Here is a 13,883-nt window from a genome sequence, read left to right as displayed (position 1 = left end):
ATATTGTACTGAGTTTAGATCTAATACTTTGCCTTTGTCCATTCTGTCCCTCACACTTGGAGTTTCCTCCCCTGTCAATATCACCTGTTAGATTCTAAGACCTACTTAATAATACATGTCTGTAAAGATCTCCTTGACTTTTCACTATTGCTTTGTATACTGTGATATTCTATTATACTTTATATTGTACAATTTAGCATTTTTAAAGTGTGATGTTCATATTTTAAGCATCCTCAAGCACCATGAAGGCAAAACCTGTGTCTTAAATCCTGCCCACACATATTTAGTCTACACTACCTGTGGCATTTTGTAAGGCCTACTTCTGTGGCCTTTACGGCACATACGTAAATAGATACTGAGTGAATATTTGTTGATTCTTGGACTAATCTCTGGATTCGTGTTTCTTAAAAGTTAGGTTTATAGGCAAGCAGACAATCACTTATCCAGAAGTTTAATGGATAGTTCAAGGGGTTTGGTAGAATACTAGACAGTTTTTCTGTATTTAATTGTTTGCATTTTCTTTTTTATGAGTAATAGTTGGTTAATGTCATGATTAAGTTTTGAATATGATGTTAACATGATGCACTTAAAGTTAAATCAACAGTTTAAAACACTGCATGAAAAAAAATAGCCAAGATCTGTTAGTTTTGCTGAGAGGAAGATTGAAAGCTTATCCAGAAAAAATTATTCTTATATATTAAAGAAACAGTTTTGTTTCTTTTTCAGAAAATAAAGTTTTGGCTTCTTGAAAAGGCTGGAACTCACTAAAATGTTAAAAGTTATCAAGCTGACTTTCTACAGTTAGAATACATTAAAAATGTGTTCTTCATAACTTAAAAAAATTTTAAACCAAAATTATCTGTAGTCTAAGAAAAGAAATCCATGGAGGCATAGCACTGCTGTCCAATATATCATACGCTTTGTTACTAATGAGATTCCAGCAGATTGATAACGCCGGAGGCCTTGGAGAGTTAAGATTCTAGAGGGAAGGATGGTGAAATGTGTTGTTCTAAATGGCATAACCACTGAACGTGAATAACTTAAAATCAGATGAGAAAAACTAATTAAAATAGAAAAAGTAAAGTAGTTTAACCCTTCTAATAACCAACTCTGTGTTTGCTTGATAGGAAAACTGGATTTCGATTTTCTCATTTTCTTTTCCATTGTGTGTGTGTGTGTGTGTGTGTGTGTGTGTGTGTGTGTGTGTGTATTAAAACCTGTTGTTACAGGTTTCTAAATAAAAATCAACTTTAAAAAACCTTTTTATTTGGGAAATTTTCAAGCAAAAATAGGAAAGAAAATAGGAATATTAATTCCCATGTACTCAGCTACATCTTCAACAATTATCCACCTATGTCTAATCTTTTTCATCTATATTCCTACCTGCTTCCTACCCGTTATGTTATTTTAAAGCAAATCCTACATCTTTCAGTTCATTTGTATATATTTTCGTATCAATATATCTCTTAAAGATAAGAGGTGGGTTTTTAAACATAATCATAATACCTTAAAAAGTAGCATTTCTTAAACCATCAGATAATATTCAGAAAGTGTTCAAATTTAAACCTAGTTGTTCATTGGTGGGTATTGTGTTATAAGATTGATCTATTGGTCAGGTGTTGTCAGCCTAATGGTTTTAATAGCTATTTAGTATTGTCTAGTTCCATTATTTAATTAGGGGTTACAGAACAGTGATAATACAATTTTATTCCTGAGATATTCAGTGTTCAAACTTCTCTGATTGTCTTATAGTATTTTTAAAACTATATTTGTAAGAATCGGGATCCAAATAAGGTCCCTACATTGCAATTGGATGATACTGAGTCTTTTTAATCTACTCCCCTTTCTCTCCCTTTCTCCTCTCTTTGCAGTTTATTTCTTGAAGAAGCTGGGTTGTTGGAGTTGCTCAGTTTAAATTTACTGATTGCATCTCAGTGTTTTCTTTAACATTATTTTTCTGTAAATTGATAATTAGATATAGAGGCTTGATCAGATTCATGTTCAATCTCTTAACAAGAATATTTAGGAAGCAGTGTTGTGTCCTCGAGACACAGAGTGTGTCATTACTCCTGTTTTTGTGAGCATGTCCGTAGCCATTGGAATGTATTGTCCACAGTGGCTGATAAGAATGCTCTTGATTTCTTGAGGCTATCTTTTCTTGGACATCTATTTTTTCCCTCCTCGGAAATTTTAAGAACTATTTTTTTTTTTATCGTTGAGTTCTGATATTTCACAGGATGTGTCTTAGGTGTGATGCTCTTGGCAGACCCTTTCAGTGTGAAAGCCTTCTTTGTTTCATACCAGTTTTCTTCTCTTATTCCTTTATTTGTATTTTGGGGGGGTATAGTTGCTTTACAATGTTGTGTTAGTTTCTGCTGTACAGTGAAGTGAATCAGCTATATGTATACATATATCCCCTCTTTTTTGGATTTCCTTCCCATTTAGGTCACCACAGAGCACTGAGTAGAGTTCCCAGTGCTATACAGTAGGTTTTCATTAGTTAACTATTTTATACATAGTGTTTTCCCTCTTCACTCCCTCTCTTCTTGCTTTCTGACTTGTTCTGTTGCTTTAAGTCTCTGCTCAACTGTTACTGTATCAAATCACAGTGATCACTCTGTATGAAAACATTCTGCTACTATCTTCTATCCTGATTTATTTTTTCATAGCACCTGATGTTAATTTATTTATAGTGTCTCTCCTAGGAATAGGAGCACCTGATGTTAATTTATTTATAGTGTCTCTCCTAGGAATAGGAGCACCTGATGTTAATTTATTTATAGTGTCTCTCCAAGGAATTTTTAAAATTCACTGCTGTTTCCTCAGTGTTTAAAACAGTGTCTTGTACATAGTAGGTGCTCAACAATATTTGTTGAATTAATTATATTAGGTTGTTGGACTTGTGAGTCATTCATCCTCATCTCTTAACTTTTATTGCATATTTTAAATATATTTTTATTTTCTACATTTTGAAAGGTTTTTTTTTTAAACATTGTCTTTCAACCACCATTGAATGTTTGCTCTTGATAACTGTAATTGTAAATTATAATATTTCTTGTTCTCTGGTCCTTTTTCATTGCACCCTGTGCTTGATTTATGGCTACATTGTCTACTTCAAACTCCATAAGGATACTAAGTAGACACCCCAACCCCTCATTCTCCTCCAGTAGAATATCTTCTGAACCCTAAATTTTCTTTATGTCCTCCTTTGTTCATCTTGGTTCTTCATTTATTGTAGTTTTTCTGGTAGCTGGTTTGGATTTCTTCAATAGATGTTTAGTTATATTTCTCTACCAGATCTCTTTAGTGTAAGTGAATGGGGTAGGCCTCCCAATAGAGTGCTTGGGCATGTGTCAGGGAAGGGGAGGGAAGGAAGGAAGGGTTCAGTTGACTCAACTTTTCTGAATGAGTTTGATTATCTTGCTGTATGTTCCAAAGCCAACTCTTCCTTGCTTCCAAGACTCTAAGAAAGAATTACACTTATCTGTGGTGTCTTTGGCAGTGATTTTGCTTTGCTTTTATTTTTCTGTCAATTTTATCCTGCTACTTACATTTTGTAATAATCCAGCAAAATTTCTTTTTAGATGATACCCTTTCTTATCTAATATTATAATTTCTTTTTTAAAACTTTCTACAAGGTTATATTCTTAGAAGTGGTTGAAGAAATACATATGTTCATAGAGCAAAATTGGAAAACTCAATTTCTTCTCTTCCCCTTCTACTTTTACTCCCCTCCCCAGAAGTAAACCACTATTAATAACTTACTTATGTTATTTTTAACATAGTATGATTATTACTCTTTAGCTTACTTTTTGACTTAACAATGTGTCTTGATCATTTTTGCATCTTGCCAATTTATTATTTTTTTCTCCAGATGGCTGACATTCTTATTTTTACTAATGAGTAAAAAGTAATATCTTAATGTTTTAATTTGTATTTCCCTGATGAAAAATTATGTTGATCATTTTTTACGTTTATTGATCCTTTGTATTTCATACTTTGTGAAATGCTTAACCCGTTTCTATCCTTTGCCCATGTTTTTAGTTATTTCTAACAATACCCAGACGTTGTATATGTCCTTACATTTGTCCTGTTAAAAAATGTATTTTGCTAATATTTTCTTATAGGTTTGCCCCGTCTTGTAATTTTATTTGTAGTCTATTTTCTTTCTCAGAAGTCTTACGTTTTTTCAGCTTTGTTTGTTGATATTTTCCCTTTGTGGTTCTCCGTTTTGTATTTTACTTAGAAAGGACTGATGTTTGTTATTTTCATTCTCAGTTAATTTACAGGTTTTTTTCTTTTTTATAAATTTATTTATTTATTTGTTTGTTTATGGCTGCGTTTGGTCTTCATTGCTGTGTGCAGGCTTTCTCTAGTTTGCGGCAAGCGTGGGCTACTCTTCGTTGCGGTGCATGGGCTTCTCATTGGGTGGCTTCTCTTGTTGCAGAGCACGGGCTCTAGGCACATGGTCTTCAGTAGTTGTGGCACTTGGGCTCAGTAGTTGTGGCTCACAAGCTCCAGAGCTCGGGCTCAGTGATTGTGGTGCATGGGCTTAGTTGCTCGCGGCATGTGGGATCTCACTGGACCAGGGCTCAAACCCTTGTCCCCTGCATTGACAGGTGGATTCTTTTTTTTTTTTTTTTTTTTTTTTTTTTTGCGGTACGCGGGCCTCTCACTGTTGTGGCCTCTCCCATTGCAGAGCACAGGCTCTGGACGCACAGGCTTAGCAGCCGTGGCTCACGGGCCCAGCCGCTCCACGGCATGTGGGATCTTCCCGGACCAGGGCACGAACCCGTGTCCCCTGTATCAGCAGGTGGACTCTCAACCACTGCGCCACCAGGGAAACCCGACAGGTGGATTCTTAACCACTGTGGCACAAGGGAAGTCCTAATTTACAGTTCTTATGCTATTATTTTTAAGTATCTCTCCTGTCACTTCAGTGGATTCTTGATAGGGAAAGGAATTAGATATGTGTGCTCAATTTGCCATCTGTATCAGGAATTCAGACAGGTACTTAATTATTCCATGTACTAGGGTTTGTCTCTTGGCTTAATTTAATAACTCATTATCAAGAAGTTTCACAAGCATGTAGTCACTCATAACATTAGATATGCTTTCATTTTATGCCTTAAAAGTACTCTGATATGTTGAATTATTTGCAAGTGGAATATTATAGGCCCTATCAAGGTTTAAATGTAATATAACTTAAAAGTCCTTTTTAATTTTTATTACTCAAAATATTTAATAATTCTTCTATGTTTGTTTACTTTGGATAATTAAAACTTTTATTTTAACAAAAAACAAACATAAAACATAAAATATTTTCCTTTATCTAGCTTAGGGGAATCTCTGTAGCTTTCAAGCATTGAGGTTTGTTACAGATGATAATAAAAATACAGGTATTGCATTTTAGCTTTTCTATTATGTAGTACACTCCCATTTTTAAATACCGAAACTATATTAATTTTAAAGTGGTTGAGTCTTTTGTAGTTGTAAATTTTCTCCTTGTCAGTAAAATATTTAAAGAGTGTTGGGTGTTCTGTTTAGTTGTGAGATATTTTCCCTTTATGGTTTTATCCCATGTTTATAACTATGCCTCATTAAATAATGTAAACAAATATTTTCTCTGATAAATTGTTCCATTTATTCATCTGTGTTAGTGATGAATTTAGATAGTGATTGATTCATTTTGCTGTCTAGATACTGAATCTAGATGGATTGATTTGTTACTTAAAAAGCTTTGGTACTTGGGTAGAGTTTGACGGGTATGAATCAAGTTGGTAGCACAGAAGATAGCAGGAAAACAAAAGAAAAGAGAAAAGATGAATGTATACAGATCAGAGGAAAATGGAATAGAATGTATATTTGTGAGTAGTTGGCTAGGGGATCAACCATAAGAGATGAATGCTCAATAAATCCTTGTATTGCTGTTTCCCTGAAAAATATTTTAACTCTACTCTGTGTTCCTTAGCCAAATTCTTCAACCCCTTTAGTCCTTTCCCTTAAGTTATTTGATTCATCTCTTTAGTTATGCTGCTTTTTCTCTGAAGTTCTCTAAATGGTATGTAGTATTTTAAGGGCCACCCATGTTACATTAATTCTGCTCTTTTATATAATCTAGTAAGGAATATATCATACCCTCTTGTTCTTTGTGTATATTTTAAAGTTACTTTATTTTTAAATTTTTAAATTAATTTGTTTATTTTAATTTTATTGGAGTATAGTTGATTTACAATGTTGTGTTAGTTTCAGGTGTACAGCAGAGTGATTCAGTTATACATAAACATATACATATATTCATTCTTTTATAGATTCTTTTCTCATATAGGTTATCACCTATATTCATACTCAATATGAATATTGAGTAGTTTCCTGTGCTATACAGTAGGTCCTTGTTGGTTATTTATCTTATATATAGTAGTATGTGTATGTTCATCCCAAGCTCCTGATTTATTCCTCCCCCCACCTTTTTCCTTTGGTAACCATAAGCTTGTTATTTACAACTTTGAGTGCTCAAAGTTGTAAATAACCATAAGTTTGTTTTCGATATCTGTAAGTCTATTTCTGTCTTGTAAATCGGTTCATTTGTATCTTTTTTAAAAAATTAGATTCCACATATGAGTGGTATTATATGATATTTGTCTTTCTCTCTCTGACTTACTTCACTTAGTATGATAATCTCTAGGTTCATCCATGTTGGTGCAAATGACATTACTTCATTCTTTTTTATGGCTGAGCAATATTCCATTGTATATATGTACCACATCTAAGTTACTTTAGTTATTTTGCTGCTTTATGACATCAGTAATTTGGGTCTAGTTTTATGCTTGCTCTCTTCCCTGAGCCATTTTTTATTGTAATGTCTTTAACAGTCAACAGTCTGAATTCTTATTCTTAATATTTTCAATTACATTTGTATTATTTTACCTCAGACCCACCTGTCTTTTTATTTTTCTTGGTGGATTTCAATAGCCTTACTTTAACATCATGCATACAGTAAAACTGTTTTTATTTATTTTAGAGGAGTACAAACAATTTCCCTGAGATTGATTTGTTACTCTCAGACTCCTAAGCCCATGTAAAAACTTGAAGATGCTCTTTTGTACAATTCTCTTATAATTTAAATGTGTACTCACTTCCCTGTGAACACACATGTGCACACACACACATTTTCACATATGTAGAATGGGGGTGTGGAAGGACAGAACTTTACCACACTGACGTTTTGAGGGCTTAGAATGAGGCATTTTAGGTTAAAGTTACTTTTTTAGAAAGAGTGTACAAGTTATACCCCTTCTGATTTGAGGATCATAATTGACAACAAAAAAACCTGCTATTTCTAATACTTAGGATGAGAGTAAATTATCTTTGAAAATGTATTCATATATTTGCAAGCTATACTTTAAAAGTGAGTCAGTAGAATGAAGAAAATTAAGAAATAGTGAAAAGGCTTGAAGTATGATCCTAGATCTTTACATAGTTTGTCAGATTACATTGTACAAATCACTTACCTTATTTTCACATTTGTGAAGTGAAGTGCTTATGCTAAATTATTTCAGGTACAGATTCTACAAAGCTTTGGCATCCATGGTGCAGGTATAATGGGCAGATGGAACTTGTGAATGCTTTTACCAATACTGTGCTACAGAGAACTCAGTCACTTGGATTTGGATAATTTTTAATGTAAACTGAGAACACCAAATTTATAGAGCCCCATTTCTTCAGTGAATAACATGTATAGCTGTTTCTGATTAAAAAAATAAAGCAAACCCCACCTCTGCCCTCTAAAAATGTTTGAAACAAACCCATAGAAAATATAATCAAAAAAAGTTTTTTCATAAGGAGTTTTCTCCTTTGAAACATTGAGAGGGTGTGTAGCAGAATCACGGTCACTAAATCATTTATTTTAAAATCCATGGAGTAGAATTGTTTATACATTCTATTATCAGAATTTTCCATCTGTCAATCTATATTTTGTCAACAAGTTCTTCCTACTACAAGAAAATTAACAAAGCTAACAATTGGGGGATCATTACTTTCTTTTTAAAAGACATATTAGGAATTTAAAAGATAAATAAATTGGAGGTATAAGGGAGCACTCAAAGTTGTAAATAACTCATGGACTTCAGTAATGGTCCAGGCCAAGGTGGTTGAGGGCTACAATCTGTGTTTATATGCAAGTTCTTAGTATCAGTTATAGAAGTTTTATAACAAACGTACTTTAAAATTTTATGGCATACTAACTTTATTAATTAAAATCCTCTTGGTGAAAAGTTATTTTACCTTAGAAAGTGGCCTTAGGCATTCTCCTTTAATTTATTGATTTAGAACAAAGTGTTTGAAAAAGTATATGAAAAGCTTTGAAATAATTGCAGTGCACATGATGTCCAGCTTGCCAGTGATATTTTTCCTTTTTTGTAGTTTATAAGGCAAAGTATTTTAAACTCCTTCTCAAATAGAATTTTGCTTCTTCAGTAATAAGCTATACTCTATCCAAAGGGTGTCAGCATTTTGTAATGTAGAGGCTTCACTGTGGTCTAAAGAGTTAACGATATTTTAATTAGGAAAATTGATCAGGGACATCCATATGATGGTATACATTTCCCAGTGCTTCCATATTCTTCTAAATTGGGATGAAAAATACATTAAAATTTACATTAAATTAGATCTGTTTTCAAAGTTGAAGGGGGGAACCCTGGCGGTCCAGTGGTTAGGACTCGGCATCTTCACTGCTGGGGCCTGTGTTCAATCCCCGGTCAGGGAACTAAGGTCCCACAATCTATGTGGGGGCGGGAAAAAAAAAGAAAGGGAGGAAGGGAGGAAGGAAGGAAGGAAGGAAGGAAGGAAAGGAGGAGGGAAGGAAGGAAAGAAGGAAAGGGCGGGAGGGTGGGAGAGAGGGAGGAAGGAAGGAAGGAAGGAAGGAAAGAAGGAAAGGGCGGGAGGGTGGGAGAGAGGGAGGAAGGAAGGAAGGAAGGAAGGAAGGAAAGAAGGAAAGAAAGGGCGGGAGGGAGGGAGAGAGGGAGGAAGGAAGGAAGGAAGGAAGGAAGGAAAGGAGGAGGGAAGGAAGGAAAGAAGGAAAGGGCGGGAGGGTGGGAGAGAGGGAGGAAGGAAGGAAGGAAGGAAGGAAAGAAGGAAAGGGCGGGAGGGTGGGAGAGAGGGAGGAAGGAAGGAAGGAAGGAAGGAAGGAAAGAAGGAAAGAAAGGGCGGGAGGGAGGGAGAGAGGGAGGAAGGGAAGAAGGGAGGAAGGAAGTTGAGTCAGGGGAACAGGGGGTTGGGATGGGGTTTATGGAATGTATTTGGGACTCCATGGCGGGAGGTGGGGGTCACAGCAGCCCTTTCATCATAAACAGAAAGGAAATTTTGATCAGGGCATTTAGGTTACATGGTTCTTTGCCTTTTTTTGTTTGTTACAGGCAAAGGGGAAGATAGTGATGTACTCAGTATAAATGCAGATGCTTATGACAGCGACATAGAAGGCCCATGCAATGAAGAAGCAGCTGCTCCTGAGGTCTCAGAAAATACAGTCCAAAGTGAAGCTGGTCAGATAGATGACCTGGAGAAAGACATTGAGAAAAGTGTGAATGAGATTCTGGGACTGGCAGAGTCTAGCCCAAAGGAGCCGAAAGCCGCCACCCTGACTGTTCCTCCACCAGAAGATGTTCAGCCTTCTGCACAGCAGCTGGAGCTGCTAGAACTTGAGATGAGGGCGAGAGCAATTAAAGCCCTAATGAAAGCTGGTGATATAAAAAAGCCAGCCTAGTTTATTTAAATTGTATCTGAATATTAGATGTGTTTGAACAAAGCCACATCATATAATTTTGTATCTAAAGTTTATTTGGGGTCTTACATGATATTTCTCATGTAACTCTTATTAGATAAACTCATTTTAGGCCTAAAATACATGTTTTTGTTGTTGTTGTTACTTTTGTATTATATATGTTATTGTTTTCTGAATTCATGGCAAATATCATTGGGTAACCGGGATACTTTGTTAGATGAGTATTTAGCTATATCTGCAAATTAATGCCAGAAAAGCCATTAGCAAAGAGTCATGGTATTTTTTTCTTTATTTTGAAATGTTTTGACATCAAACCAAGAAGTTTATGAAAGATTGACCAAGCATGTTGCCTTTAGGCTACCTGTATTTTGCGATAGAATATTAAATCATTGCTCCTAGGTTTGTTAACAATTTAAGAAATTTAGTTATGCTTATATGCACTTTTAAAGTATGTACTGCATTGAAGATGCCTTCTATGGGTGTGGACTTGCTAGTAAAAACTGAGTGACATTTTTGTTACAAGACTTAGAGATCCAAAATGGCTGAGAAAAGCTTTCTTTATAAAAGAGAAAAAGGACTTAATTTAAAGCATTTTTTAACAATGTAGAAGTAATTGCCCAACTTTAATTCGAGCAGACAAGTTATTCTAACAGGTATTTGATATTACTGGACGCTTAGTTCATTTTTTTTTCCTTCAATAAAAAGGGAAGGGCTTCCCTGGTGGCGCAGTGGTTGAGAGTCTGCCTGCCGATGCAGGGGACACGGGTTCGTGCCCCGGTCTGGGAAGATCCCACATGCCGCGGAGTGGCTGGGCCCGTGAGCCATGGCCGCTGAGCCTGCGCGTCTGGGGCCTGTGCTACACAACGGGAGAGGCCACAACAGTGAAAGGCCCGCGTACCGCAAAAAAAAAAAAAAGGGGGGGAACACATTTTAATTTACATTCCAAGCTATTAGGAAAAGGAGACTATTTTATCGTACAGCCTTTCATCCGATGTTTTTGCTTGAAGGTCTGATGTGCTACAATTAAAATAATTAATTTTAAATTAATGAATTAAAAATAATAAAGACTATAATTCTGAATCTGAGGAATTTTGATACATTTCCAAAAATGAAACTAATTTCAGGAAGCTTTGATAAGTTGATGTAATAATTAATCTAATTTTGTATAGTTTTTGTAAATAACATCCTGCCACAATTATGGATGCTTGCCCCATCACTAATTGTAGTTGTTTGATACCAAAATGAATTTAGGCGGAGACTCTTAAAATAAATTAATTTTTTTCTAAAAGATAAATCTGGAACTGTTGTTTTTATATTTGCTAACAAAAACAGTATATTTTATTTATAAGCCATGTTCTGTTAATGTTGTATGAGGATTTTCCTTATACACAAGACTTAGAGGGATTGTGTCTTATTAGCTGGCTTAATTATATGTAAATTTTAGAGGGTTTCTTATGAAAATAGTATTTATGAAACACTGGAGTTGTAGTTAACAAATTCATTTTTGTTGTTCCTGAACATGCCTTTAAATAATCCTGTCATTTCTTTTTCTTGTGGAATCTTTCTAATGAAGGACAGAGGCCTATATCATTTGAAATGCTTCTCTTAGGCTGATAAACATGGATATGATTTAAATAGTTCTCATAGTTACTGCTTCAAAATGAAAAAATCAGTTTCTATTTCAACTTAAAAGTTAAAATAATAAAGTAGTGCAGAATAAACTTTATTGCTGCTTATTTTTTTTTTTTTTTAACATCTTTATTGGGGTATAATTGCTTTACAATGGTGTGTTAGTTTCTGATTTATAACAAAGTGAATCAGCTATACATATACATGTGCTCCCATGTGTCTTCCCTCTTGCGTCTCCCTCCCTCCCACTCTCCCCCTCCCAACCCTCCAGGCTGTCCCAAAGCCCTGAGCTAATATCCCTGTGCCTTGCGGCTGCTTCCCCCCAGCTATCTACCTTACTACGTTTGTTAGTGTGTATATGTCCATGACTCTCTCTCGCCCTGTCAAAACTCACCCTTCCCCCTCCCCATATCCTCAAGTCCGTTCTCCAGTAGGTCTGCGCCTCTATTCCTGTCTTATCCCTAGGTTCTTCATGACATTTTTTCCCCTTAAATTCCATATATATGTGTTAGCATACGGTATTTGTCTTTGTCTTTCTGACTTACTTCACTCTGTATGACAGACTCTAGGTCTATCCATCTCATTACAAATATCTCAATTTCATTTCGCTTTAAGGCTGAGTAATATTCCATTGTGTATATGTGCCACATCTTCTTTATCCATTCGTCCGATGATGGGCGCTTAGGTTCTTTCCATCTCCGGGCTATTGTAAATAGAGCTGCAATGAACATTTTGGTACATGACTCTTTTTGAATTTTGGTTTTCTCAGGGTATATGCCCAGTAGTGGGATTGCTGGGTCATATGGTAATTCTATTTGTAGTTTTTTAAGGAACCTCCATACTGTTCTCCATAGTGGCTGAACCAATTCACATTCCCACCAGCAGTGCAAGAGTGTCCCCTTTTCTCCACACCCTCTCCAGCATTTATTGTTTCTAGATTTTTTGATGATGGCCATTCTGACTGGTGTGAGATGATATCTCATTGTAGTTTTGATTTGCATTTCTCTAATGATTAATGATGTTGAGCATTCTTTCATGTGTTTGTTGGCATTCTGTATATCTTCTTTGGAGAAATGTCTGTTTAGGTCTTCTGCCCATTTTTGGATGGGGTTGTTTGTTTTTTTGTTATTGAGCTGCATGAGCTGCTTGTAAATTTTGGAGATTAATCCTTTGTCAGTTGCTTCATTTGCAAATGTTTTCTCCCATTCTGAGGGTTGTCTTTTGGTCTTGATTATGGTTTCCTTTGCTGTGCAAAAGCTTTGAAGTTTCATTAGGTCCCATTTGTTTATTTTTGTTTTATTTCCATTACTCTAGGAGGTGGGTCAGAAAGGATCTTGCTGTGATTTATGTCATAGAGTGTTCTTCCTATGTTTTCCTCTAAGAGTTTGATAGTTTCTGGCCTTACATTCAGGTCTTTAATCCATTTTGAGCTTATTTTTGTGTATGGTGTTAGGGAGTGATCTAATCTCATACTTTTACATGTACCTGTCCAGTTTTCCCAGCACCATTTATTGAAGAGGCTGTCCTTTCTCCACTGTACATTCCTGCCTCCTTTATCAAAGATAAGGTGTCCATATGTGCGTGGGTTTATCTCTGGGCTTTCTATCCTGTTCCACTGATCTATCTTTCTGTTTTTGTGCCAGTACCATACTGTCTTGATTACTGTTGCTTTGTAGTATAGTCTGAAGTCAGGGAGCCTGATTCCTCCAGCTCCTTTTTTCGTTCTCAAGATTGCTTTGGCTATTCGGGGTCTTTTGTGTTTCCATACAAATTGTGAAATTTTTTGTTCTAGTTCTGTGAAAAATGCCAGTGGTAGTTTGATAGGGGTTGCATTGAATCTGTAGATTGCTTTGGGTAGTAGAGTCATTTTCACAATGTTGATTCTTCCCATCCAAGAACATGGTATATCTCTCCATCTATTTGTATCATCTTTAATTTCTTTCATCAGTGTCTTATAATTTTCTGCATACAGGTCTTTCATCTCCTTAGCTAGGTTTATTCCTAGATATTTTATTCTTTTCGTTGCAATGGTAAATGGGAGTGTTTTCTTGATTTCACTTTCAGATTTTTCATCATTAGTATATAGGAATGCCAGAGATTTCTGTGCATTAATTTTGTATCCTGCTACTTTACCAAATTCATTGATTAGCTCTAGTAGTTGTCTGGTAGCATCTTTAGGATTCTCTATGTATAGTATCATGTCATCTGCAAACAGTGACAGCTTTACTTCTTCTTTTCCGATGTGGATTCCTTTTATTTCCTTTTCTTCTCTGATTGCTGTGGCTAAAACTTCCAAAACTATGTTGAATAAGAGTGGTGAGAGTGGGCAACCTTGTCTTGTTCCTGATCTTAGTGGAAATGCCTTCTGTTTTTCACCATTGAGGATGATGTTTGCTGTGGGCTTGTCATATATGGCCTTTATTATGTTGAGGAAAGTTCCCTCTATGCCTACTTTCTGGAGGGTTTTTATCATAAA

At 35.6% G+C, this 13,883-nt stretch overlaps 1 protein-coding gene across 1 annotated transcript in view; it reads left to right on the top strand.

Moving 5' to 3' along the window:
• The window catches only part of CAAP1 (caspase activity and apoptosis inhibitor 1), a 51,238-nt gene extending 40,666 nt beyond the window's left edge, over positions 1-10,572 (top strand). The window contains 1 exon segment of the mRNA XM_032636245.1: positions 9,414-10,572. Within this exon segment, the coding sequence (XP_032492136.1) occupies positions 9,414-9,760 (347 nt within the window). The 3' untranslated portion in view covers positions 9,761-10,572.
• Positions 10,573-13,883: the final 3,311 nt, after the last annotated feature.

This window comes from Phocoena sinus, chromosome 6, assembly GCF_008692025.1.
Source record: "Phocoena sinus isolate mPhoSin1 chromosome 6, mPhoSin1.pri, whole genome shotgun sequence".
Lineage (NCBI taxonomy): Eukaryota > Metazoa > Chordata > Mammalia > Artiodactyla > Phocoenidae > Phocoena > Phocoena sinus.
This window is presented reverse-complemented; position numbering and strand designations above follow the sequence as displayed.